Source organism: Netta rufina (assembly GCF_964035555.1).
Source record: "Netta rufina genome assembly, chromosome: 3".
Taxonomy (NCBI): Eukaryota; Metazoa; Chordata; class Aves; order Anseriformes; family Anatidae; genus Netta; species Netta rufina.
The window spans coordinates 74,306,027-74,333,424 of NC_140125.1; the positions used below are offsets into that span (position 1 = coordinate 74,306,027).

At 37.9% G+C, this 27,398-nt stretch overlaps 2 protein-coding genes across 2 annotated transcripts in view; both read right to left on the reverse strand.

The window, feature by feature from the left end:
* Positions 1-144: 144 nt before the first annotated feature.
* On the reverse strand, positions 145-12,726 carry TUBE1 (tubulin epsilon 1). Its single transcript, XM_084284032.1, has 12 exons — positions 12,641-12,726; positions 12,476-12,549; positions 11,387-11,439; positions 8,936-8,993; positions 8,222-8,337; positions 7,476-7,597; positions 5,976-6,163; positions 5,052-5,227; positions 4,138-4,278; positions 2,331-2,471; positions 1,571-1,745; positions 145-1,048 (listed from the first exon to the last, which is right to left on the reverse strand). The coding sequence occupies exons 1-12, from the start codon at positions 12,663-12,665 to the stop codon at positions 890-892; spliced, it is 1,428 nt and encodes a 475-aa protein (XP_084140158.1). The 5' UTR covers positions 12,666-12,726; the 3' UTR covers positions 145-889.
* A 4,663-nt stretch (positions 12,727-17,389) lies between these two features.
* The window catches only part of LAMA4 (laminin subunit alpha 4), a gene marked incomplete at its 5' end in the record, with an annotated part of 95,883 nt that continues 85,874 nt past the window's right edge, over positions 17,390-27,398 (reverse strand). The window contains 7 exons of the mRNA XM_084285203.1: positions 17,390-17,780; positions 19,846-19,965; positions 20,963-21,056; positions 23,537-23,667; positions 24,683-24,842; positions 25,459-25,614; positions 26,424-26,613. Coding sequence (XP_084141329.1) covers positions 17,635-17,780; positions 19,846-19,965; positions 20,963-21,056; positions 23,537-23,667; positions 24,683-24,842; positions 25,459-25,614; positions 26,424-26,613 — 997 coding nt within the window. The 3' untranslated portion in view covers positions 17,390-17,634. The remainder of the gene's footprint in view (positions 17,781-19,845; positions 19,966-20,962; positions 21,057-23,536; positions 23,668-24,682; positions 24,843-25,458; positions 25,615-26,423; positions 26,614-27,398) is intronic.

The following is a 27,398-nucleotide window of genomic DNA, read 5'->3' on the forward strand; positions in this document are numbered from 1 at the left end:
CCCGCTCTGATCAGTAACAATTCATTCGTCTTGATGTTCTAAGACAGTCAAGGTTGGCAAGTAATTGGAAATAGCTGTACATTTTATTTTGTAAAAGTTCCCATTGTAATATACAAATCTACTTACCCCAGTAATTATAAATATTAAAGCATTTTACTTGCATTCTTTAAAACATATAAACTTTTTTCTCCAAACAACCTTTATTATACATGCATGTTTCACTTACTCAGAGGTATACTGTTATTATCTGATTATCAAGTGCAAATCAGCATTCATAAATATGAACCATTAAAATAACATATTAATATTCCAAGTATAAAACTTGAAAGAAAATGCATTTTCTGTAATTCACAATTTTGTTATCAATCCAGAATGCTCTAATGGAGCTATGAGAAGGAAGTGAAAACGTTGAAGCTATGAACATAGCTTAGAGCATTCTGAAATGATTACTAGTCTGCAAAGTCTACAAAAAGAATATGCAGGCTTTTCTTCTCTTCATCACTGCAGTTTTAAAAAATAAAAAGCCTAGCAACAGTGATCCTTCTCTGAACTAAGGCCTGCCTTTAGTTTACTGTAAGGTGAAAGCCTGAGAGAAGAATTACCTCTTTGGCTGCTACAACTTCTTTCTTCTCTTTGCAACATATGGTATGTGAATTTATTCTACAGTTAGAAAGAATGTTCTTACTGATATCCACCATAATTAGGTGCCTGCAAATCTTTCTTACAGGCTGGACCTGTCACTTAGCATGACACTTCTCAGGGAGCTGAGGAAGCAGTTGTCCCAGTCTCACTTTGGAATGACAATAAATAGATAGGCACTCTGCAATTCATTCTGGTTAACTGAAGTGATTGGATGCTTTTTTTTTTTTTCTTAAGTCACAGTTCTTCTTCACACAGCTATCTTCAGTCTTGATGGATCTGCTCTAGGTCCACCTTTTGTGGCATCCAGTTCATTATACTCTTCTATTAGGTCAGACAAAGACAATACAGCTTCAGAAAAACAGCTTTGCTCCATCCCATCTACTTGCAGATAATGGTGAAGATGAGCCTATGACAATAATAAAGTTGGTGTTATCTTTTTTGTTGGCATCTAACATAATTCATTTGGCTCAAAAAGCATCGTTTAGCCTGCAATGAAGAGGGGAGTACAAGCACTGTAGAAAGTAGATTTAAAGATTTACTTTATGACAACCCTTGCTTACATACTTAGCAACTTTAGGAATAAACCCCCATGTAACCACATTTGGCATTACTGTTTTCTTATACATTCATCTTTCTGCATTCTGTCTTCTTTGGTACATTTCAACAAACAGGTAGGCAGATCTGTCAGATAACTGCCTCATTGTTGAAGAAAGTAAACATACCACCTGGTAGGTACAAGTTAATAAGGGATTTACACTTTTTAAGCAGTAGCTGTTAAAATGATTCTGATAGGTACCACAAAATAAATAAATAAATCCTGGGCTGTTACTTTTAAGCAGTTTCTCTGTGATACCAAGATTTGTTTCCCAATACTGCAAGATGCTAATGACTAGTGGCTACAGAAGTTATAATGACAACAGAGACAAACCTTTTTCTTGTAGAGCCTCATGAATCTGTCTCTGAGTTCCATAAAAGTGGGTTTCATGCAGGTGTTGTTTGCTAGAGCCAGAAGGGAATGGGAATGGCCCACAGGAGGTACTGAACACAAACCAGTTTTCCAGCCCTCTTGATTCCATGAGACAAAGTGCAGGGAAGGCTTCAACCTGTGAAAAAAAAACTTTAGTTATCTACAGAACATAGACAACACAAAGCCAGAGTTTCCTTTGCTAACAAAGAGACCAAAAACAGACTGAAAAGGTCAATATTAAAGACTTAGTGACTAAGCAAACCAGTTAGAATTAGCATTTTGAATAAGGCATTTTAGACTCCAGACTTTAACAGTATGTATTTAAATTCACAATGCAAATATCAATTTTATTTTGTTAATTTAATGCATCAGTGTTTAAAAGTAAAGTTACAAGCACTCATTTCTATAAAAGGGACTGCAATTACTCCTAGATTTATGAGAGGGGCAGATTAATACTGTATGGGGACAATAAGTCTAACTGTAAAAAGTAGAAAATGATTGCTAACAATACAGAATTGTTAACGTAAGCGTGATTCCCTAGCTACATGTATATGAGAGTAACCATGAAATAGCTGACTTTCATTCAGAAAGAAAAACACCATAACAACAAAAAAACCCTACTTCTAGTTGGTTCATTTTGAGAGTGAAATAACACAAATTACCATGTAACCATCATTACCATCTAACAAATACCATGACTACTTCTTGTGGTAGTACAAACCTTTCAATATTTCTGCGAAGGTCTGAAACTTGCACATTTCCTCGAACAAGAAGTGCACAAGCAAGATAGAGGCTATGCTTTGGATCTGCTTGAATTAGTTGATGATCTCTACTAAAAGCATCTGAAAACATCTGATCCAACCTAGGTAAAGAGAAAACAGTTCTCTCTCTTAATAACTAAGGCTACAAAAATTCTTCAGAATACCCACCTTCAGTGTTTCAAATTTTGTGAAGTCCGAGAAACCTAAAGGTTGGACTAGATAATCTTAGAGGTCTTTTCCAACTTGAATGATTCTATGAAATAAAGGTACATTTAACCTGGTACTGTGAATGACAGCAAAAAGATTCAAACCTTTATATATCTCTATGTTGGCAGTAAAAGTTTTGAAAAACAGATGAAACCTATTTTCCCTCTCTTCTCTCTGTTACAACCAACTGTTGATCCTGAAGTAAGAGAAGTGAAGGGACTAAGAGACATTTATTGAGAATTTTTACATGTAGGTCAATAGTTACAAACTGTTAGATATTTAAGACGATTTAACTATTTGAGGTTCTGGTTATATGACAATTTGAACGGACAATCTCACTGCTTGTGATGGATCTGACAGGAAATTACAAAGTGCTGCCAACCATGACTGGTTATCTGCCTGCTACACTTCACTATTTAAAGGGATCCATCAATCAGATCATTGTATTAATTATATCATATCAGTATTAATCATATAATTGTATTAATTTCAATTAATGACTTAAGAAGAGTGTATACACATTTGTCCACTTACTCTGATTTTATTACGTATGTCTACTTTAAAGGCTGATATAGCAGATCATATTCTTCCTCTCTTCATCTCCTTAAGCAAGTTCTACTGCAACGTGGGATACCAATGGTCATGTTTTTAAGAGGTCTCTAAGGACCTATAACATATAAGTCATTCTTTCTACTTGTTCTAAACTCTACACTTACTGTCTCTATTTAATTATTTTTAAAATCACCTCTGCAACAATCTACCTATTAAAATAAAAAAAGAGACAAAATGAGGAAAAAAAATACTACCCTTTCCACCTTATTCTGAAACATGACTAAGTGTTGCCCTATAGTTGGCTACCTTCCCTCCAGTGCTGTATTGTCTCCTCAGGGTATGGTTTCAACAAACTGAACTGTCAGAACTTGCTAGCACAGAAAGAGGGGTCCTGTATGGTCCTGCCCTCTGCTCAACTCTGTGTACTTCCATGACTGTCTCTATCATTTGGACCTATTTGTCTCTATCTGTTTGGACCTTTTGCTGACTCAATTTAACTCATTAAAACCAGCAAAATCTATTATTAGTGGTTATTTTTCTGATGTGTCAATGGGATTAAACCTCTCACAAAGTTTCACAAGCGACTACTTATTGTTAAAATAACCTGTTAAATAGGTTCACTACATCTCCAGGCTCAAGTAAGATACCATTACTTCCCAAGAAGTCTAGTTTAATTTCTTGTTTCTCTTTATAGTATTTTGTGAGTCAACTGCAAAGTGTTATTCAAAGGAACTTGTGGTGTGGATTCTACGTATCATTTAGTAGTACAGTTCTCTGACAGAAATATCAAAAACACATTTTAAGTTTGCTGGCTTAACAATTAAAGGGACAAAGGAAGTTCCCAAGATCAGCAGTATGAATTTGAAAACATGGCAGGCTTTTAAACTTTTTAAAACATCTACCCTTAGATTTGCTATAAAATGGATTCATTTATTTTTAAATGGTAACTGGAAGAATTAGAAATTAAGCTTCAAATGTAAAACCTCCACAATAACGCTTTCTTCTTACCTTCTAGAAGGTACATTAACATCAGCCAGTGTATACAGAGGGGTCAAGCTTGAAACCAAGTAATGAAGGCGAGGAAATGGAACTAAATTCATGCTGATTTCATTAAGATCCATGTTAAGGGAACCTTCAAACCTAGCAGAGCTGAGAAATTAACAGACTTGTTACAAAATAGTCATAAGCAAAGTAAATAACTTTTATAATGTAAACATACAGACATATATATATATATATATATATGTATTTCAACAGTTACCTACAAAAAAAAACAAACAATGCATTGTTCAAGAAACACTTTATATATAACTACTAAACTTTCACATTTGGCAGTAACACTGCAATTTCTTATTTCCTTATATTTCTCATTATAGAACAATTAATCATCAAGAATGAGACCTTAACCTTCCCAACTGTGGTCTTTAGCACTGTTTTTCAGTGTGTGGACATAGCTGCTTGACGCCAGTGTTAATAAATGTGCTGTAATGAAACATGTGTGACCTAGTAGTCATGACAAACTGTTTAAAAGAAAAACAGACTAATACTTTGAAATTCTGTTTCACCAAAAATTTCCTGCAGGAATAGACAGTTTACCAGCAACAATGGGCATATGATACTTATAAAATAATATAGTTGGCCCAGAACTGCTAACCTCCCTGGGTGCCATTAAGCATTGATAGAGGACAACATCCTTTTGTCCATGAACCTGTTCGTACTTCAGATCTAAGACTATTACAGCTACAACAAAACCTCTGCAATATAAATACATCCAAGCACTTCAACATTTAATAAGCAATTCTGAAAAAGAGGAGACTAGTATCAAATTGAAAACAATTTTCTTTGAGCTGATGCAGACCTGCATATTTGCAGCACACACTGTGCCTCCAGCAATATTACTTGTACAGAGTCTATAACCTTACCTTGTCAGGTTCAGCAGCAAGTTGGCTACGATATTATTCATTGCATCAAATGGCTTCTCCTGTACGGCTTTTGTGATGCCTGCACTTGATGTTACCAAGCTGTTTGGCTTCACAGTTGACCCTAGCTTCCCAGAATTCATCATCTGATGAATTTTGTTAACTATATCAAACAGAGACTTTGAGAGAGAGAAAAAAAAAAAGCACAACAAAAAGCATGCAAGAAGCGTTGTATACAGAGCTTTCAAATGCTGTACCCCGATTTTTCCATTTCAGTTAAAGAAAAAAAATAAGACTTTAGTGCTTGTTCAGAGATTATACCTTTGATACACATATGCCCAACTTTTGACCAGTTCCAATTGACTGAAGTGTTTCTAAACGTCTGTTCCTTACATGTCACAAACGTACATAGCTTGACTCAGAAATTTGAATTTTATTTAACTACTCAAAATCCTCATAATTCCTGTGAAAGCAAAAATATACTCCTTAAATATATTTTACTTTCTCTTGCTTCTGTTTGTGCAGTCACGTATGTCTATGATGCCCAAACCACTCGTGACTAAAGCCACGCCTGTTGGAATTTGGTGGGGTTAGTCATTTCCCTTAAAAAAAGACTATTAGTACATTAGCAGTATACTAATACTACATACAAATTGATGCTAATAGATGTAGGAATTTCAGCTTTAGTAAACAGGAGTTTCTCACTACCTACCTTGAAATAATCATGAAAAAAAATACATATATCACTCTAGATATCTTTGCAGGTGGAAGCAAAGTACAGAGCATCTTTTAAGTGATTCATTTCAAAAGCCTGCAAGTTACTCAGGAGTTCAATTATCACTCTTATCAACACTCAGGAGGAAGAAGTATTTCCTATATTCAGTCTAGTAAAAAAGAAATTGATAGAAACAGAATGTTATTCCTTACTTCATTCTCTATTGGTAGCACACAGTCCGCATGTTCATTAAGCTCCTTCATAGCCAGAACACTGTTATATGGAGAAGTAATAACATCATCTTCACCAGAGGGATAAACTGCAGTAACAAATCTATGTACTTCTGGGAATTCATCCTCAAGCAAATTTAGTACGAAAGTTCCAAGACCAGATCCGGTCCCTAAAAATAATTAGGGAGGAAGCCAGAATGAGAGGAAGTCCCCCATGTTCTTATAAGCACTTAGTCTCATATGTTGGAAACATACAACTTTTCAATTATTTATATTAGTGAGCATTTTCTGAAGCATTTGGAAGACAGTGGAAGCTACTCGGATGTAATTTAAGGAAGGAAAGTTTTTCCAAGACAAGAAATAATTACATGATAGAAGTTTTTCCCAAACAGTACCAGACAGGATCAAGTAAACAATCTCTAAAATTTCTGCAAACCAAGAAGTCATAATACGTAACTGTTTCTTTTTTTTTTTGACCTAGGACTTCTGTTTCTATAAAGCCTTTAATTTGAATTTTGAAACAAAACATTTGTTTAAAAAACACAACTAATCCAAGCAATTATTTAAGTTTACTTTTCTCCTGGGGAATTTATGAAACTCCTTCAATCTCCAGTCAAAAAAGAGTAACTCCTTTATCCCAGCACACACACTTTTTTCCTTATTAGCACTAAGCACGTAGCACTAAGTTCATGTCAGAGAATTAAACTATTTTTCCTGTCTTGGACAGCTCACATTCTCAGCAGCAGACAATTTTTATCTACAAACAACACAGTGATTTTCTGCCGTAATGGAAATAACTAGGGTCTCAAATTAAGCAAATGACCACAAAAAAGGCCCTTGACAAAGCTCCTGTGTCATATTTAGAGCTATTTTCAGTGTCTGTTTTGGTATCATAACCGTTCATAATACATGCTCCTGACCCCTCTTCCCTGCTGTGTTTCTGGGGGAGGAATACTTAGTAGCAATACAGAAATGACAAAATTGTCACCACAATGGATTGTCCCATCTGATTTATTAACAGAATTCAACAGAATTGTGTGGAAGGAAAATTGAAAAACAATGGAGTTAAGCAACCGAGTCTCCTTCAAAGCCTTCCTGAAAACATTTTCTGTACAATTAAAAACAACTTGATTACAGCAATTATTTCAACATTCTGAGGCAACTGGCCCTTCTTCTGATCAGTATTATCTCAGTGTTTCCTTGTATTTGATGTAAATTGTCTAAATGTATCTGCTGTCTTCTCTTCTCTTTCAGATTGAAAACATATTTCTGTTCTAACTTACTTCAGTAAGTTCATGATTAGGACTCCTCAGTACCCTAACAAAACAAATAATAAATAATTATGAGTCTGCCTAATTGGACTGTACTTTTTTTTTCTGCATTCAGCATGATGTAGATTATTACAGCAACCTTCAAGATCTACGGTTTTCTTTTTCTTTTCACCTGCAGCATGTGCGATCATACTATGAAAAGTATACTTACCACCTCCCATAGAATGAATTACAAAAAAACACTGTAGACAATCACAATGTTCCGCAGTTTTCCTCAGCTTTTCCACAATGTTTTCCCGGTACTGACAGCCATATACCTTTTGACCTACTGCCCTAAATATAAGAAAAACAAACAAACAAATGAAAAACAACCTCCAACAATTAGTCTTTCAGTTTTTTAGCTCCTTCTATTTGACATTTTGTAAGATATTGACTAACAGTTCAAGAGATCAGAGCTGGATGCAGTGAAAATTTGGAATTCATTACGTTAATCAAACTTTTTCTTAATTTATCTTTTTGCTAATGTAGTTTATATGCACAAAGCCAGACTCCATGATGCATAGAAATCTGAAATGCATTTGTTCATATATCTCATTTCTACACTAGCTGCACAGACTCAAACTAGATTGATTAGGGGTTTGACTGAGCAATGGTAACAGCTGAATGCCAAAAAAAACAACAAAAAAAAACCAACAAAAAGCAAAACGTAAAGCATGTTATTTTGAAAGAAAAAATAAAAGAAAAAAAACACAGAAGAAATGATTTATCAGCAGAATTATCCTCCTGCAAAATGCTTTTCAAAGCCCTCCTCCAGGCAACAGTGACTCTGAAGCTCACTGGTAGTATGCTGCAGCTCCCCAGGTGCAGCAGAATGAACTAGAAAACTACTGTTATCATTTCCCTTTTCAAATGCCATCTAATTAGTTACTAAGAAGTACTTTCTGAAGAGGATCTCACCAGTTGTTTCCTGAACCAGAAACATCTGTGATAAGCTGCTTGCTATCAAACACATCTCTCAATGGTCCCTGCAGAATTTCATTTACCACACCCTCCTCCATGTCAATCAACAGCGCCTGTGAGAAAGGCATGTGTTACAATTCAGGCAGTAAGAAAGCCACTCTTTGAAACAATAACAAAAGAAATAGAAAATTATTTACAGTATCAAAGGTATGTTGTTTCTACTGTGCTCCAGAGAGACTTTTTTCCCCACTTGTTAACTAAGAGGCTAACTTGTAACATTCACCTTGCCTGCTTTGCCAGAAGTCATTCACTAGAAGGGTATTTCCGATACTGCAATCGTGTTAAAACGTTAATAATACTTTTTCCCAAATACTCAGAAGTAAAGGAATTGAAGCAGTTATGTTTCATGTTTTGTTGCTTATCAATCACTTAGAAAGAAGTGGCTCACCTCCCCTGCCCCCCTTAAAATTTACAAAGAAAGCCTTGCTTGATAATATCTGCAATTGTTTTATTAAAAATTATACTTTAAATTAAGGAACAAGCCTGGCTGCAAACTGCATTACTCCACTGAACCATAAGTTACTGCTGGAAATTTTGATATTCAAAATAGTAAATCAAAACATATACATTTATAAGAATATTAGGAAAATCTTTACACAGTTGAACATAAGTATGTAATGTGAAAAGAACAGCTGTTACAGATTGCCTTACTCGTGCTTTTAAAGAGCAAATTTTTCCTTTGTAAATACCAGGACCATCACCAGCACTTCTGGAAAAAAAGAAAAAAAAAAATCAAGCTCAGAACCATAATAGAAAATAAGGCAATGTGTATTGGAATACAATTCCCTCCTTAATTTTCAATGTTCAGAGGGCTATTACAATACAAACAGAAACACCCTGAAATGCACCCTAAGAAATGCCTCGTAATTTCCTAAAAGCATACAATTACGGGATACAATCTCATTGAGGAATATTCTAAGCAGTACTTCACGAGGCTGAAAAGGATAAGCATCGAAACATTCCTCTCCACTACAGCCTCTAATTGAGTTCTACAAGCGTTGCCAAATCTGAAAGTACCCTCTTTATCTCTAGGATGTCATGCATCTGCATCGTATAATGGTAGATAGTTCACCAAATAACACTGCTAGATTTTCAGTGGGGGTAGTACAGCACTGTTTTACTGCTTGAGGTGTGAAAGCAGCATAACAGCACTAGTGCCTGGCTTACTCTGCCATTAAGATTTACTAGGTCAGAAATCATGCTGTGCTGACACAGCTTTAGTATCCTTTTTTTTTTTTTTCCCAGGATTGGTTGTACTGAGCCAGTCCAGAGGTCTGTGCATTTTGTACAAGTGCTTTTTTCCATACTTAAATGCTGGTGCTTCTGCACTCAAAGGATGAGATATTCTGGTCTGGACCAAATGTATTCAATACAAAATTAAAAAAAAAAAAGGGGGAGGGAGATAGTGGAAGATGACTTATTTTTCCCTCAACTTACCTAGTTTGGGGGCCAGTCAACCCTAAAATCACACTATATGAAATATCTCTTAGACTATTCTACATTCAGCCACGATAATAATCCAAAACGTCAGCTGAAAGCACCAAATGTTCTGACCATGCTCAGTCCCACCAGGTATCAAGTGGGAGAAAGAGGATGGGGCTGCACTGGACTGCTAAAGGAGCTTCTACAGTCTCGCTCAAAGCAGCTCTCTAAACACTTCTCATTTGCTGAGCAGCTAACTACAGCCTATAGTACTCATGTTGATTACTCTAGCCTATGCAGCTCCCTGTATGAGTCCGCTGTAGCACCAGAAAATCCAGCCAGAAAAGTTCTATTTCTCTTCAGGGACTAACAAAATCCAAAGAGAAAATAAACAAGTGAACAAACAAACCCTGTATCTTTCTTTAGCTAGTCTTTGCCGTCTTTCACGACAGCTTGTACTTCCATTCACTTTGATGAATCCCCTTGGCTTATTTAAGACGTGCTTTTCTGCATATAAAACCATGCATTTTTTATTAAGTCCGCCCAGTCTGAATGCAACATGCATGATCTTTGGGGTAAGACATCACCAGCCATATTTAACAGATGTTTTGGGTACGTAAATTTACCACAAGAAGACTAAAATATGGAAACTGTGTTATGCAATTAGCTCATTAGCACCCTTCATGGTCACATACACATATGTTCACTTTAAAACTGGGTAATTATTTTGGCTGATCTAAGTTGCTTTTAGTAGTTATCATTATACAACCAGTTTGATAAAGGTAGGGGAAAGTATTTTGCTTCTCAGTCTATAGGAGCAAGCTGGCCTTCTGGCCGTTGCTGCCATCAATATAGGAGGTTTTCAGATGTTCCCTTTGTTGAACGCTGTAATCTCTGATTTCCGGAAAAATTGGTGCTTTCATCTGGCACATATAAAAACACAGACATTGTTTACAATTAGATGTTCTTGACAAAAAAAAAAGATATTCTAAGAATTTCTAAGATAAAGAATTGTGACAAAATACGATTCCAATGCCATTCCAGCTACAATTGAGTGCTGTATTTTTGCCGTATGATGGAAGTAAACAGAGGCTGGTCAAATGCTTTTTAACGAATTACAACGTAACAACAATATCCAGGTGCCCACTACAAAGATTTCTGTACCTGGACAGACAGATATGATTTTTAAGGTATGAATTGGATAACTTAAAAAAAAATTACAACCACCACTCTGTGCAGCAACCTACAGATAAAAATCAGGTAAAGGGGATTTAAAAACTGACAGGACCTTTTCTATCTTATATGTAATTCCTCCTACAACTCTTCAATACATGCTGCTAAGTTATTATTCAGAGAGCTCTCAATCTGATCATGATTGGCAAGGGCAAAAGCTATCAGATCTTGACTGTCCATTTTTTGGATATGAGGAAAGAAAAGCAAAGCCAGACACTTTCAACAAATTTAGTTACTGAAGTACACATACTTAGAATGGAAAGGTAAGATAGTGTTTTAAGGAGAAGACAAAAAAGAAGACAAAAAAAATCTTTTTCTAGCACATAATAAATATGACCTGAAAAAAAAAGAAAACTTTAAAAAACTTTAAATTAAAGGTTAAGAGGAGGGACTAGAATTGTTGTTCTGTTGTGTTAAACTCACAGGTTTCTTGATAAGAAGTCTTACCTTGTATCTACATTCCTGAAGAAACTGCTTAATGCTTCATCATAAATTCCTTTCTGAAAATAAAAAAAAAATGAGATAAGATGTTATGTCAGAACTTCTCTGTGCTTTTTCACAGAATAATTTACGTTAGAGTGAACCTCTGAGGGTTATCAAACATCCCCACTCAAACCAGGGTACGCATCAGAGTTCTATCCAACCAGCTCCAGTCAGCATTAAAACACATTTCACTGAAGTGTCAGTTGATAGTAAAAACCAACAGGAGGATGTAGTTAGCAAATGAATTTTTCAGCCAAAGATTAAATAAGTACTTTTCCCTCATTTTTAAAGATTTAGGATTTTACTGAAGATCTCAATGAAATTACTAAATGGCTGCTGTCTAGCTGGTTCAGCTCATCAGTGATGTGATGCTGGGACAGTTCCATGCCCAAGATGTTCTGTGGAAATGAAAGCACCATACGCTGCCGTATCAGTGATTTCCAAGCTCCCTGCTGAGGGATGGCGTGTAAATCACTTCTCCCACCATAAAGCTAAAGATATTTGTCAGCTTCACGTGCTTTAACGTTATTAACCTTTTCCAGATTATCAGTTTTCAAGTCCTGATGAAGCAGAGTTTGGAAGTCAGCGTTCCCTATGACACTAAAACCAAGAGATGCTCCATATACATATGAACTTCACCTATTGCCTTACTAGTTTCTTCAGCAAAAGGCATTGTGAAGGTCTGATGATCATTACCTCTGCTAACACAAGGTATTTGTCAGCAAATGGTATCTCTGTGAAGAGTAGCATGAAGAGCGCACTTTGCACAGGGTGCTCAGCACATCCCTGTGCCCTCTTCACCCCACTATTTTGGTCCGTACACCTGCAGAGCAAGTCACCTCACATCATGTGCTGGTATGGAAAGGCTTTGGGGTGGCGGTTTTTTAGCTTTATTGCCGAGGACTCCAGGGCCAAGGTGACAGAGCCGGCAGTGACCAACCCTCCCGTTTCCTCACACACAGCAGGGCCGGCCCTCGGGGGACAGCGCGGCCTTTCATGTAACGAAGCAGGCAGCGTGTGAGGGCCGCCTGCCCCAGGAAGCGGCGCCGTTACCTTGTTGACGGCGGCGTGCTCCCGCAGCGCCAGGTCCCAGAAGCGGCAGCCCACCTGGTTCCCGCACTGGCCCACTGCAAAGGGGAGAGACAGGGGACAGGTCAGGCAGGGAAAGGCAGGACAGGGCACGGCAAATGGCGGCGGGACGGCGCTGAGGCCCCTTACCCTGCACCACCACCGACTGCGTCATGGCCGCCACAGCCGCCTCACGGCCGCCTCACAGCTCGGCGCTGCTCTGTACATCCCCCCCCACCCCCCCCGCCTTCCCCGCAGTGGAATGTTCCACCCGCCGGGCTCGCCGAGGGGGCTGGGCCGCGTGGAATGGAACGTTCCAGGGGAGGGGGGTGCGGTGTGGAGGGTGGGCGGTGCCTAGGGTGGGGCTGGGCATGGTGCCCGCGCGGCCCAACGGCCGCCGCTGCCGAGGGAGGAGAACGCGTTCTGTGGGGAATACGGAATTCAACTCGATATTATTATTTTTGTCAAAAACTGTATGAAAAGATACATTTTTTTTCCCCAATATATTTCCCAAATACATGATTCACTCGCTGGTGCAAAATATATTAAATGATATGAAACTATACATCAAAAATAAAATAAAAACAGGCTCACTTGGGAATGCCCAATGACATGCCCTCCCACCAAACCCGTAAATTACATTTTTTTTTTAAGCTCAGTTTAATATTTCTTCAGCAAATAACTGTCCACAGTGGGCTAAGACGGTGGTTTCTCCTCAGTGTTGAACATAGCAGCTTTGGGACCCAGTCAGTATGCCCTAAACCTTTATTGACTGGCACAACCATAGTGCTGACTCCTGGACATGACCTAGGATCCCATAGAGATTACAAGTCCCCAGTAAAACAAAGTTATAGCAAATGACTAAAAAAAACTTCCCTGAAAATATTGACTATGTATTGCTGCAAACAATAATAGTAATACTTGATATATAAGAAATAAATATAAGAAATACATATCCAAATTAATTTTTAAAAACTGAGTTGAAAGAAAAGAATCTGTCTACTGGAAATTTGTAGTGTTTTAAGTTCTTAAGGAAAAGTACAGAGTAGTTTAAGCTTACACAGGCCTCACATTTGAAGTTGCAAAGGACCAGTGGGTTCATTGTTACAGATGGATGGAAACCTCAGTATGAATAGAGTAATACTGCCTGAATAGAATAATGCTGCCTCAAACTCTTCTTTTATAAACAACCACTAGTGTAAAACTACATGAATATTAATCAGGAAAGCAGACAGTAATTTCACATCTCTCTGAACAGACTAAGTGTAATCTGTAGCTTTTGTTCCCTGTGATTACCAAGACTGGTCCAAAACTGTGGTCTTTTCTAGCTGCTGGATGTGAGGCTATTTCTATAATTTTGAGTATGATCATGTCCTTAAAGTCTTCCCTTCATGTGTCTTTTTGGCCTAACTTTGGCTAAAAACAGTGCCACAGTGCTTGTAAACATTTTAAAGCTTAATTTAAAGTCTACAGAAGTCTCTTCTGTTACTGTCTCTGGCTTGCTTTTTTTTTTTTTTGTTTTGTTTTGTTTTGTTTTGTTTTGTTTTGTTTTCCAGTTAGTTACACTTTCTACTTTTTGTTTCATTTAGCTGTAGTTTTTGTGGTCTATGTCCCATCACAATTCATCTTAGTGGGATTTGCTCCATTGCACATCAGGCTGCAGCAAGAAACCCCAGGCGTTGTCTTCCAATGTACTATTAAGAGGTCTGTGATGGCAAATGATTGTTCTCCCTGAGGTAGGAAACATTCTGAATCCTGGTTGCATTAAGTTTCATGTTCATATGGGAATACTTTTTAGCTTCCAAAAGAGGTCTGAAGGGCAGAAAGTGGGTACATAATTACCAGTTTGGCTTGATGCATGCGCTTGGAGGCTTAATGAAGGCAGTTCAACTGTGCAAAAGAAATAGTCACGCACTGACCTGTTTCATTGCAGTTCAAGCTCCTGGTTACCATAGTATAAACAGATGAATCTAGTTCCGTCAGAGACTTCTTGCCTATATGAATTATTTAATCACCAGTCTTATGCTACTGCATGTTTCTTACCCTTATTTTCTCAGTAATTTTTATTGTTGATGTTGTACAACAATAGCATGCAGAGCTTTGGAACATGAGTTGAATTGTAGGAGTAACTTACAATGTTATTGAGAGGAAATGAGTTGACATGGCCCACTGTGAATCTGTGAATAACCTAACCCTTAAATCCCAATCCGAAGAAGAGCCAAATGTGCATCATGAACGTATGTGCTATGCTTTCAGCAACTTTTTAATTTGACTATTTAGGTCACATGTTGCTGGAGGGAGAATACACTGGAATTTGAACCAATGTTATTCCTGGATTTTTATCATTGCTTAGCTCACATACTAAGTTGTTTTACTTGGAATTGTTGGCTGTTGGAGAATTATTGTCAAATCTCTAACCTTTCATCTTTCATTTTCCTTTTCAGGCTATTGTCCATACTCTTGATCCCTGAGGAGAAAGAAGGTTGATAGGAACTGTGGGAGATCTCTACAGATCTTCAGAAATAAAAGAGAGAGGGCAGAGATCCTAATTAAATAGTCTACTTTGAAGCATTTTTTTGAGTGTTTCAGCTTGAAGTTGGATTCTTTCTTATATAGCCATCGAAATGTCAAATTTCAGAATACTCCATGATGTAACAACACATTAAAATCTTGAAGGTGTCAGAGGAAATGTATAAGCTCCTTAAGGTCTTTTATTTATTTATTTATTTATTTATTTATTTATTTATTTATTGTGTGTGTGTGTGTGTGTTTTGTCTTCATGCAGAATTGAGTTACTTATATTCATATTGAAAATGCAAATGAACAATCTAACACTGTACCTGAGAACATGGAGTTTTTTCCCCAGATCTTTGTAAATGAAGTGTTTTCTGCCCTATAGCTATGAGTTTTAAGACAGAAAGGTGAATTTAATTCTGTTAAGATTTCTGCTTAGGCAGTTACCTTTTCCTAAACACTTTGAAATGATTTGAAATGAGCTTTGAAATGATTGCAGGTATGTGTGATGTAATGCATCAGACAGAGTTTTTGGGTGCATGTGGAATGGTAATTTCAAGGTTCATGAGAGTGTTGGGAACAGAGGAACTCAAGTTATTCTCTATTCTCCTCTGACTACAAGAATTGTCCAGTTTGTAGGCTTTTTTTTTTTTTTAATTTTATTTTTTATTTTTTGGAAACTCTATTCTGCAGGGGGAAAACCTGCATCTCTGAGGCCTAGACAGGACACTTGAGGAAGATGTCCTCCACTGTTGCTGTGTTTGATTAGCTGGGGGTGTATTAAAGAGAAGTAAACGGAATGGTAGCAATTTATAAATTTTAATGTGCATTTTATTCACGTACTATTTTACTGTATTTTTTTTTGTTGTTTTGCATATATATATATAGTATGCAAAGGACTGATTAATCAGAAAAGTCATTTCTATATATAAAACCACTGAACAAACCCAACTCTTATTGCAGCAAATATGTCTAAGAAAAATACTGTTTTTACCAGACAGAGCTTGGATGTGGATATGAGAAAATGTGCTTTAGTCTGAAGTAAATGTAAGATGGAAAAATATTGTGAGTATATGTGTACCAGTTAACATATAATGCTCCACTTAATACCAGCATTCGCTAAACTGTGATGCTCTTACAGGGCACAAGCATATGCTATTCTCAGCTATCTCTGCTTAGCAGCTGCAGACAGCCTTGAAAGGAATTTTGGTAATCCTTGTAACGAACCTATCTAAGCTGTGAATCTGCTGTTCTTTTCTCTCCAGCAATGGGGTTCAGGAGCCCAGGGCCAGAGGAAGCTTAGCTGAAGTTGTGGCATCAAAAGATTAGGCCAATCTAACAAATCGCTGCATCAGAACCAAGAGAGACTTCTGCTCCCCTTTTTAGTCTTTGTCCCAGCTACACAGCCCTGACACCATGCAGTCTCCAGAACCCACTGGGAGTCCAGCTCACTGACCTGAGGATATCACCCTGGCATCAATAATAAAAAAATCCCAGTCCAGAAGGCCTAAAAGTTTTCTACTCACAGTCTTAGTAGTGGCTGGAAAAAGGAAAGAGTTGAGCACGCATATTACTTTTGATATCTGAGAAAAATACAACATTTGAAGGCAGCTGGGTTTGGGGACCCCCTGATGTGCTTGGTAATAAGGGATACTCACGCTGCTTGCTTCTAAACTTCTAAACAGTGGGCTGTGGAGTGATGAAAGGAGAGGGCTGGGCACCACTCCCAGAAATAAGGGGCCATTAGTCCTGGGGGCTTAGAGTTGCAGCGACAAGAATGGGAGGTGTGTCCAGAAGGCAGAGCAGGTATGGGGCTGAAGCCATAAGCAGAGCTGACAAGGTTGGTGGAAGGAAAGGCATGCTTTCCTCTCTCCTCCTGGAGCCATGCTCTCTTCTCTTGTCCATTCTCTTGTGGCTATTGAGCCACAACACTGGGCTGTGTAGATGAGTGGAGAGGCAATGATGGCATCCTATCTGCCAGGGAGTCCCTGTGCCAGTCTGTCCAGAGCTTGCAGTTTTTCATCTAGAATGAGCCAAGACCACTTCTGTCTGTTAAACCTTTGCCTACTGAGACTGGGGAAGATACTGGTTAAGACTGACATGGTATGCTTTCTGCCTCTCAGTTTAATTGAGGAATATATAAATGAGTTGATTTTTTTTTTTTTGTTGTTTTAAATCTTTGACCATGGTTATTTGCAGTGTGAGCTTTATTTTTTAATGTACAGTAGCAGATCTTTTCCTGGGACACAAATGGTGACCTAAAATACGAAATCACGTACAGGATCTATCTTGGAAGTAACATATTTAATATATTTTAAATTTCTTTTATGATTCCACATTTTCATGTGACAGATTGGCCACACACACTAAAAGAAATGGTAAAGCTCACTCTTGTGGTATAATAAGAGAACTGCAGAAGCCATAGCTCTTTATTCTTCAGTGATTTTTGTTTGCACATAAACATTAGAAGTGACCCTTAAACATAATCCTTTCTGTAGATGGATCCTTGATATTTTCTTTTTTCTTTTTTCTTCTCAACATTGGTGATGGGTAGAACACTTTTGTTCTATTTTTCCTTCTTGTGGTCTTTACAGGACCACAGAAACTTACAGGATTGATGCAGTGCACTATCAGGCTGCTGGACATGAATTGATGCTTACAGCACCGCTAACCAAAGCTGCTTTACTAAAACTCACTGGTTTTTCATCAATCATGAAATTACGAATACAGCCAATGAAGGAGTTGCGTGTCGTCAGGCTGGATGTTAGCAGAGACTCTGGAAGAAACAGATTTTAAGGAAAAAGAAGTTAGAGTTTAGAAAGACCAAAATAATCAGTTTGGTGGCATAATCTGTACTGGAAACCGAGTCTTCTCAATTGCAGTTCAGTGTTCAATTCTAAAGCCCATGCTGTAATAGATCCTACTTGTGACGAGGTCACACAGAAAACCAAAGCCTGAATTCTATAGAAAGGTTTAGCTTTATAGAAAAGTTTAGCTACTGGAGTAACCAGCTTTTGGAAGAGTCAGAATACACTAAAAATATTTTTGTTCCACTGAATAGCTTGCATGGATGAAAGGAAGGTTGGTGTCTGCAATCTAGTCTATGTGTGTGACAAGAATCTTCCATGAATTCTTTCCTTTTTGTTTGCTACTAACTGCATCTTTGCCAAGGGTCATTTAATGTCTGGACCAGTCCACTAATGTCTAGTCCAGAGGCCACTAGAGTAAATATGGGGAGTTATCTACATGTAGGTAAAACTCTTAATAGTACATAGTCAATAGAGGTTCAATCTTGCATTTTTGGGTAACTGCATTTTAAGTAACAGAGTAGATGAATTCCAGGCTGCATGATTGCATTTTCTATTAACATTACATGAATTGTTGTCTGTGATTTGTTAGGTTGCATTTAGTTTCCTGTATTTACCTGGCAATAGTGTTGTATTTTGTTTGTTGTTGTGAAGTTCATTATAAGATTCTTTTGTGCCAGGGTGATAATAATATATAGAGAGCCAATGGATGGCATTGCTTTAGTATTCTATAATTAATGTAGAAATAGAAAGCTCTGTTATGACGCAGAACAGCATTTGCAATTACCACTTTATATTACCTCTCTGGGAAGAATTCTATCCTAATAAAACTCCAATTTGGATTTAAAGAGTGAACAGGCATGTGCGCATAGATTTTATGATTCCCTTTGGGCTCATTTTTTCTCCTGGTAGTGTTGGTTGGATGAGAACATCATGCACTCAAGCCACTAATCCAAGATAAGCAATATAATAAATTGTATAGTTAGAGCTGCTCATGATTGACATGCAAGGCACACAGAAATAATGCTGCAAGCTTTCAATGAGAAATGTACAGGAGATGACTTAAAAATTGAATCACGTAGTGTTGATTACAGTTTGCATATGAACCCCAACAGAGTAGCTCTGTCTGTTGAATAAGGGAAGTAAATGTAGTAATCTTGGCCCACGCTACACAGATGGTCTGTGAGTCACAAATTCACATTAGCAGACATCTGTGCAATAGGAATCACAAGTCAAAAAAAGGATCCTCATGTTTGGTATTGTGTTCAAAGACGCCATTCCTTGCAGAAGAGGAAAGCAGCCTACCAGCAACAAATCCTTGTGATTCCATTTACAGTGAGTTTCCAATCCCGTAAATGAATAAACAACTAACTAAATAAATAACTTATTTGAAGCAGTAAGTCCTTACTGGAAAGGAAAGTGGAAAACAGTGATTTTTTCTAGCTAGCAGACTAGAGAACTGAGCCCATACCCAACTCTCTAGCAACTATGAACATTTTAATTTCAATGATTTCAATGAAGCAGGACATTTTTCTTCCAGAATGTGAGGCAGAACATTTCTGATCAGCTCTTGAGCCTTTGAATTTTGCCAGGTTATTCTTTTTTTTTTTTTTTTTTTTTTTTTTTTTTTTTTTTTTTTTTAATTAAAACTAAGCTTAGAATCATAGAATCATAGAATCATAGAGTCATAGTATGCTTTGGGTTGGAAGGGACCTTAAAGACCACCTAATTCCAACCCTCTGCCATGGGCAGGGAACTTCGTGCTAGACCAGGTTGCCCAGGGCCACACAACCTGTCCTTGAATACCTCCAGGGATGGGGCATTCTCAGCTTCTCTGGGCAACCTGTGCCAGTGCCTAACCATCCTCTGAGTAAAGAATTTCTTCCCAACGTTTAATCTAAACTGACCGTCTTTTAGTTTAAAACCATTACCCCTTGTCCTATCACTATACTCCCTGACAGAGTCCCTCTTCAGCTTTTATGCTTCCTGTGGAAACCGTGTTGAAATTTGAGAACAAAACTGCCAAATACTTACCTGGTACACCTCCAATAAACACTGGCTCCCTGTGGTCAATTGCCTTTGGGTTTAGTGGCCCTACTACATGGTTGACTTCAGAATCTACATCCAGCTGCACCACATTGGCATCTCTAATAACTGAAAGGAGAAGGAACAGAGATGAAAAAGATGGTAAAAAAACAGCATTTGAAGATTTTATGAAAGAAAGGAGTATCTGTTTGAGCTAAGTGGTTTGATTTAGTATTTACTAGACTAGGTGTGAACCATTATCAGTGCCAGCACCAGCGCCTGAGCAGATTCTGGTACAGAGCAGGGCCAATGCAAGATAGAGCACAGGAAAAGGGTGCTTCTGAGTGAGAGTCTTGACTGCTGGTGGCTGTGTCTAGGCTGCAAGGTATGAGCACGCAATGGTGGGCTGCTGAGTAAAACTGGTAGCCGTTCCCAATAGGGGACCTACTGGCATGCTCTGAGGATTCTTTCTTGCTTCTGTGCCTTGGCTTCCTTCAGAAGGAAACCAGAATGCATGGCGAAAGAGCACACACTCAGATCTCTTCTGGATGTGACAATGGGAGGCATCCCAAATGACCATCCCAGACAGGAAGGTAGGGGAGTCCAGAGTACCTGAGGTTTAGATGTACTTTTTGACTTTCAAACCTGGGAATGAAGGATGGCTGTCTGTCACAGGGAAAAAAAAAATTGACTGTAGACCTCTTTCTGTGTTAGGTTGGGGTCCCCAGGTCCCCAATTTGACCTGTGCTCAGTATTGGATTAAATATCAGTATATTTAACCTCTAATTGGAAAATTTGGCAAAAGAAGAATATCATCTGGTATAGAACTTGGAAAAGGTTGCCAGTGTTTCAGCTAGGCTGCTTTGTGTTTCCTGAACAATAAGCATCCATCTTTTTGGTATTCAGCGGGAACTTTGTGCTTGTCCTCCCATGAAGCTCTACAGTTCCTATGTCTGATCAAGGAAAAGGACTGCCACTTTCACATGAACTTGCATCTTGACAGGTGAAAGAGAAGAAGTGAAAATATGACTCCATTTCCAGTGCACTGGTCCACGGAGATGGATAGCTGGGGAGGGAGAATTGGGCTTTGTTACATTTCTGAAGGTGATGATCAAGTTTTACTGACCTGCAATTCGGTGCCACCTGCCATCACAGAGACTCTGTTTCAGCGTCACTGAAGTTGAAAAATCCCTGATTCCATTATTCAGTTTCACAGTAACCTGGGGGAAAACAATGTAACAGTCACTGTAAAACCTCTTCTGTCTTCTCTCTCTCTCTCTTTTTCTTTTTTCTTTTTTTTTACCCTCTGTTGTAATCATGCGGTATTCCCCACTCAAAACCAGTAATAGAATAACAGTTCATGAAATTTCTTAGAATAGCACATCTAATTCACAGATTTTGATTTTTAGTTTTAGGATTTAACAGTTCTGAAACATTTCTTATTTGAACTCAGAGAAGAGTTCAAAAAAAAAAAAAAAGATTCAAAACTAACAACTAATTTCACTCAAATTTTCTAGTACTTCTACTCTATAATTTTCTGGGTGTTAAATTAGTGTTCAGAGGCATCAGATGATGTTTTGGCATCTTTATAGCCACTTAATAAGGAAAACATTCATGAAAAAACTAAGTATAAACAAGCAGTCAATATGTGAGAAAGGAATAGATAGAAATATCTAAGAACAACCTCTAAGCTATTTCTTCATGCTTACCAGGAAGCCTTTGGCAGAGCTAGAAACTGAACCTAATTCTGAATTTTTCACCTCTGCATTAATCACGTGGATGAATATCTTCCTGCATGCTAACACCACAGCAGTGGCAGGGCAGTGCCATGTCCCTGCTGCAGGGCACAAGATTGCCAGTGGTGATTGCCAGAGAACTCCAAACACAAGTGTCTCAGGCTTGGCAAATGTCTAAGTTGTCCCTGACAATACTGACAGATTGTTGGCTAAAAATGTTGTAAGGAACCAATGTATATTTAATTTTTGAGGATCTCTGTTTCAGTGCAGTTGTAACCAAGAAAAATTTTAAACTTTTTTTTCTTCTTTGTTTTTATTTTCCTTCACAAGGGCACCAGCAAACAGAAATGCAATGACCCTCATCTTCTCTTTCATCCACCCTTGGACAAAATACATAGGAGTGATTAAAGCAAATGAAGATTTTTTAGAGAAAGCGACTCCTTAATAAATCACTTAGACAAGCTATACTGACAGGGAGAGATACAGGCATTTGAAAAATGGACTAAACATACTGATCATTCTTGTTTCTCCAGCAGAAATGTTTTCACAAAATAGGTCTTTGGTAATGAATTCAAGGAGAGCAGATAGATGATGGTAAAAACACAGATGCTTACTAAGAGGGTAACTAGCATACCTGTTGCAGTGACAGGCAGGGAAGAACTGCTTTTCCATAATGGATTTTGGTTTTGCATATGCATTATGCAGGAAGTGAGGTCTGAAGTAAAAAGTGAGGTGATAGCTTTTGTAAGACCAACTGATACAGCTAGAAAAATGGACAACCTTCTGGACATGCCAGTATTCCTTCAGATCTTTACAGAAGTACTAGGCTGGTGCACTTGTACAGAGGTGCAACCTTTAAGAGTGGCACGATACATAGCAATGAAATGTGCTATGTTAATTTCTTTGTTAATTTACCAATGAGTAGCTACATCTGTAAGAATGGGCTGCCAAAAGTTTGGTGCCTTACTGAAGCACCTATTGTCTTCTCTATAGAAAAACAGATTCTCTGAAAGATAGCTCATCCCACCTATGCTAGACACCTGCGTTAGGATAGGTTGAATGACCATGTTGAACTGTCCGCTCTGGTTCTCCATTGTAAAGTTCTGTTCTTGTAAGAGAAGTGGCAACATGTTTCCTCAGGTGTTGCATTTCTACCTGAGATTCAGCCAGCCTCACTTAAATATCCTTCTGTTTGCCTGACAGTTTGGTATTGGGTAGTGCATTGCAGTGGCCACAGAATATTCACACTGCCTAGTCTCTGAGATTCTTTTTTACAAAAAGGGAAAAAATATATACATATACATATACATATTTATTTATTTATTTATTTATATTCTAAGCCTTTGCTTGTTTTGTCTATTTAGACTGCAGCTTATTGCTGCATGTTTAGAATGCCTAGTATGGAGGGATCCAGAGTCTAGTGATGAACATAAAAAAAAAAGCAACAGCAACAACTATCTGATAAATTCATTTCAAACTTCTCTCTTTCAATTAACAGCCTTAGAAAAATCCAGGGGTCTAGAGGCTGGGTAGACAGACAATCAGAACTTTGCCTTTTCCTCCACACTCCCCATCATACACAACTATTAAAGCAAGAAGAGAGTGAGCACAACTCAGACTCTTAGCATACAAGAAATAAAAATCAATCAAGTGAAATCAAATCACCTTACTTGTTATACATTTTTAATGAATGGATGAAAGAACAGTACCAAAGCACCAGTGCTCTGCTCATTAAATATTAATTGTTGATATCAGTAAAGTAATCCGATTTTGTCTTTGGTGTTATGTTTTTGTATGTTAAAAGAAGTATCTGGGTTGCCTAATCTAAGCAGTTAACATATCTAGCAGAGGAATAAGAATTGAGTAATGGCAAATTTGTAAGACAAAAGCTTCATATAACAGACCCCAAACGCATAGCAGAAGAAACCGTCAGAGCAGTGGAAGAAATGTGATCTTAGTTATACCTGTCCATTTCTCATGTGCATATTCAAGTACTCCCCATTCACGCTGTGGCCATGCAGTAGAATTCCTGAGCTGCTTCGGGGACGTATTTCAAAAACAACCTCAAATTTCAGGCCTAGACTGAAGGATTCATCTGTGAGGGAAGAAGAATAACATTAAGTACTGAGTTAATGGTGAAACCGGACATCTACTCAAAGTCAACATGGAAATTCAAAGTCCCAGGGTGGAACCTATTTGCCTTGTCCACAAAAGTATTAGAACATGTGCCAGTACACATAATTGAAGAGATGTCATGGTGTTCCATCAATGACCCACTTCAACTTTTGTTTTGATTACATTTGCTTGAAGTAATAATAAAGGTTTCTGTATGTTTCTCATTCAAAAAAATAGGTATTCAGTTAAAAAAAATAGCAACATCAGAAAATAGGTTCCATTTAGATTTTTTGGCAGTTTCTTATTGTGCAATTTGCTAGACTTTCAGCAGTCTTTATGCAGTGAGTGGGAGTTCACTTGAGCTTTGATGATTCAATAGCAGAAAGTCCCTTTTTCAATCTGCTGGCAGGCCAGGGAGCAAATTAGAAACACTGTGTGGCTCTTCTGGGCATTGCCAAATATAAATAGGGTTGTGCAGTTTCCTTCCCTGTTCAGATCTGAGCCTATGTGACCAAAAGAACGTCCTCTTAAAACAATTCCTGGAACACAGCAGGCCTCCATGACAGAAAAGATGTGTCTATCATGCTGTTCATTGTCAGGATGTACAGAAGGCTTTTCCTCAGGATTTTTGAATGACATATTATTTTATTAATTACAAACTAAGAGATGACCTCTTGCTAGTGTACTTGGTTTTAGCTGGATTGTCTTGTATGTCTATAATTTTTACTGTATTATAAACTGTTCTCTGCTGCAATTATTCTAATTATTTTAAATATGTGTACATACACATATAGATATACTTATCTAGCAACTTGTTAAGTTTCATGGAGACATTCTTATCTTTCAACATCAGCTGCTTACCACAATAATGGTCTGTATCTAATAATCCTTACAGCTCCCAGCCTTGGAAATTACCACATCCTTTAGTGAAATATACCATTTTGAAGTACAGTGAAAATGGCAGTCTTATTAAATACATTTTGGAAGTGTATTACCAAGGACAACATATCCTCCTTCTGATGAAAAGTATGTTCCCACTTCTGATGGGCCTTCAAAGCAAGGCGTTACACTAAAGGTCTGCGAAGCCGATGTAATTGATCTTCCATTGAGCTGCAAATTGCTGAGACAGCCACTAAAACTGTAGACTGAGTTAATCTGAATGTGGGGGAAAAAGCATGATTAGTAGAACCAAAGTGCAACTAGAGCAAGACAGTTTTATACATACCACACAACCCCGAGGCAAGGCAGAGGCCTACTTTTCCTAAGTAGTGTAGCTATCTTGTTAGGCACGTATCACCAAAGATTACCTCGAAGGGGTCTTGGTTGTGTTTGAATTTGCTTTAACACTCCTTTCTATATACATCAATATCATGGATGTAGAGCAGATTCCTGATTCCTTGGTACTGTCTCAAAACAGAGATACTGAGCCAACACTAAGCCTCTCTGAAACTCATGTATCTCAGACCTTAGGGTGAAATTGATCTCATCTAACTTCAGCTGACTCACCTAAACTTGGATGTTGCTAAGATTTCTTTCTTCCTCAGGGACCACTGGCTTTCCAGCTACTGCTGCAAATTTACTGATATCTAGCCCCATTTCCACCAGCTCAGCCCTGCGGGAGCTTTGCTATCCACTCAAACTGAGCTGTGTGCTCCTCAGCATGCTGAGAATTGGGATCATAACATGCTTTTCTTTGAACTAATCCCTACAGGCAACTTTTGCATTAGCTGTACACAGAGGTATGAGATGATGTAATGGGTATCAGATTTACCTGGATGTTCTTCACAGCTTTTCCTGGAGCCACACCCCCAATATACAGTGGTTCAGTCACTTGCCAGGTATTAGTGTTACCACTGAAAGGTTCTTCCAGTACTCGGAGACCATCAATGATCAAGCGGCCAATATTTTTTCCTCTAATAAATATTACCTAGAAACAGAGAAAAAGTATTTGGAAGATTACTTTCATCAGTTGAGGGAACGCTTCTCTTCAGTGGAAGGTAAAAAGTTTGAGAAGAAAAGCTTGCGAGTCATCATCTACAAGCCTATTTTACTGACTGCCAATACTTTTTGCTGGACAACTCTCTCCACATTTATGTAAATAGTAGAACTGCATTCTTACCGTTTTAGGATACAAGGCAGAAATATCCCAGGTGTCACAAGGTCTACTGAGATCTGCTCATCTTATATTTGCATATATGATTGGTTGCTACAGTGCTATCACAGTATTTTCATGGACTTCTCCAGTTTTATGGCTTGGATTCATGCAACCTGTTTTAAACACTTAAGTGCCAAATTTAGGAGCTTAGTAACTGTAGACTTCTGAGAAATGGGTATGTACAGATGGAAATTCACCTTGCCCTTATACTGCTATTTCTTTTCACGGACTACAGAGGGAGCCCAAGAGAGCTATACTCCTTGCTTAGGCACTTCCAAGAAATTTGTTGAACAATCAATCCTTCCTTTCCTAGCTAACTTTTTTGTTCATTTGTTTGCTTGTTTCACTACTCTACTTGCTTCTGTCATTTCTATTCAGTGTTGGGAGTTGCTGGATTTTTATAACTGATTCACTTCCCTGTCCATAGTTAACGACTTATTAAAATGCTGCATGAAAGTTTTGGCAGAAACTTCTCAACATATAGGTGTGGTAGTGAAAACATGAATGGAAATTCACTGATCTGTCAGATCATCAGTGTTTTTATTGTAGCATTATAACATATATATATATTTTTTACTTACATTGTGCCAAAGGCCATCGTTGTATTTCTCTTGGCTCTTAATCCTTATCTTCTGATGACCAGCATTAAACATAAAAATGAGTCGGCCATGGGCAACAAAAAGGGCCATGAAATTGGTCTCTTTTTGGTCTGAGACGTAGAAAATCATTCCATGAGATGAGAGAGTTTTCAGACTGATAGAGAACTGAGCTCTGGCAAACAAAAACAGTATCAGTATTAAAACAGATATAAGTAACTGAAATCAAACTTCAGCAGAGGAAGCCTGAGATTTTTTTCTCATCCTAAGGAATATATATCTCCTTTATGGAAGTGGTGTTTCTGAGAAACTTCCCATTAGTTTTGGAGTAGAACTCAAAGTTGGAGAATAAGCCGCCTTCCAAACTTGTTTTCAAAAATCAAAATCTCTCAAGTGAATAAAATCAGAATAGACCATGAATAAATGATAGTCTATATATTTCCATTCCTGTTGAACAGAGATAAATTTTCTTGTGATGGCACTGTTCACAAATCTTTTCTGTTATTCCAGACTTGCTGCTAAGCTTCTGCATCCCAATAGGTCCTCATTAAGTCCACTACAGCATGGAAAGTTATACCTGCTCTGTTCAACATGGTAAGCAGTGAAGATTTCTTGAGTGATTGGTATTATTACTTTGGGTCTAAAAAAGGCAAAGCTGCATTAGTGTAGCATAGAGACAGAACTGATTAGTCCTGCTTCTCATAACAGGTGACTAGCTTAGCTCCCATTCCTGATATTTTCAGAAGGGCTTGTTATATTTGCCATTGCATGTGTGTGTACATTCCACACACACTTAGGCCCTTGCCAGTATCAGTTGTTTTAAAACATCACAAGTCTTTTTTTTTTTTTTTTTTTTTTTTTTTAATGTGCATAACAATGAGAATTCTGTAATAACAGTTGTAAAACAAATATGTCTTGTAAAGATGAAAGGACACGTTAGAGTTTGGGATTTTGTTCTTC

What these genes read in the sequence shown, in the direction of transcription:
- TUBE1 (XM_084284032.1), bottom strand. Translation starts at nt 12,665, where the DNA reads ATGACGCAGTCGGTGGTGGTGCAGG. An exon ending in AATTCATTCTATGGGAGGTG is followed by an intron (nt 6,164 to 7,475) that starts GTAAGTATACTT and finishes AATTATTTTTAG; the next exon opens with GGACCGGATCTGGTCTTGGA. An exon ending in GTTAATGTACCTTCTAGAAG is followed by an intron (nt 2,472 to 4,137) that starts GTAAGAAGAAAG and finishes CTCTTTACCTAG; the next exon opens with GTTGGATCAGATGTTTTCAG.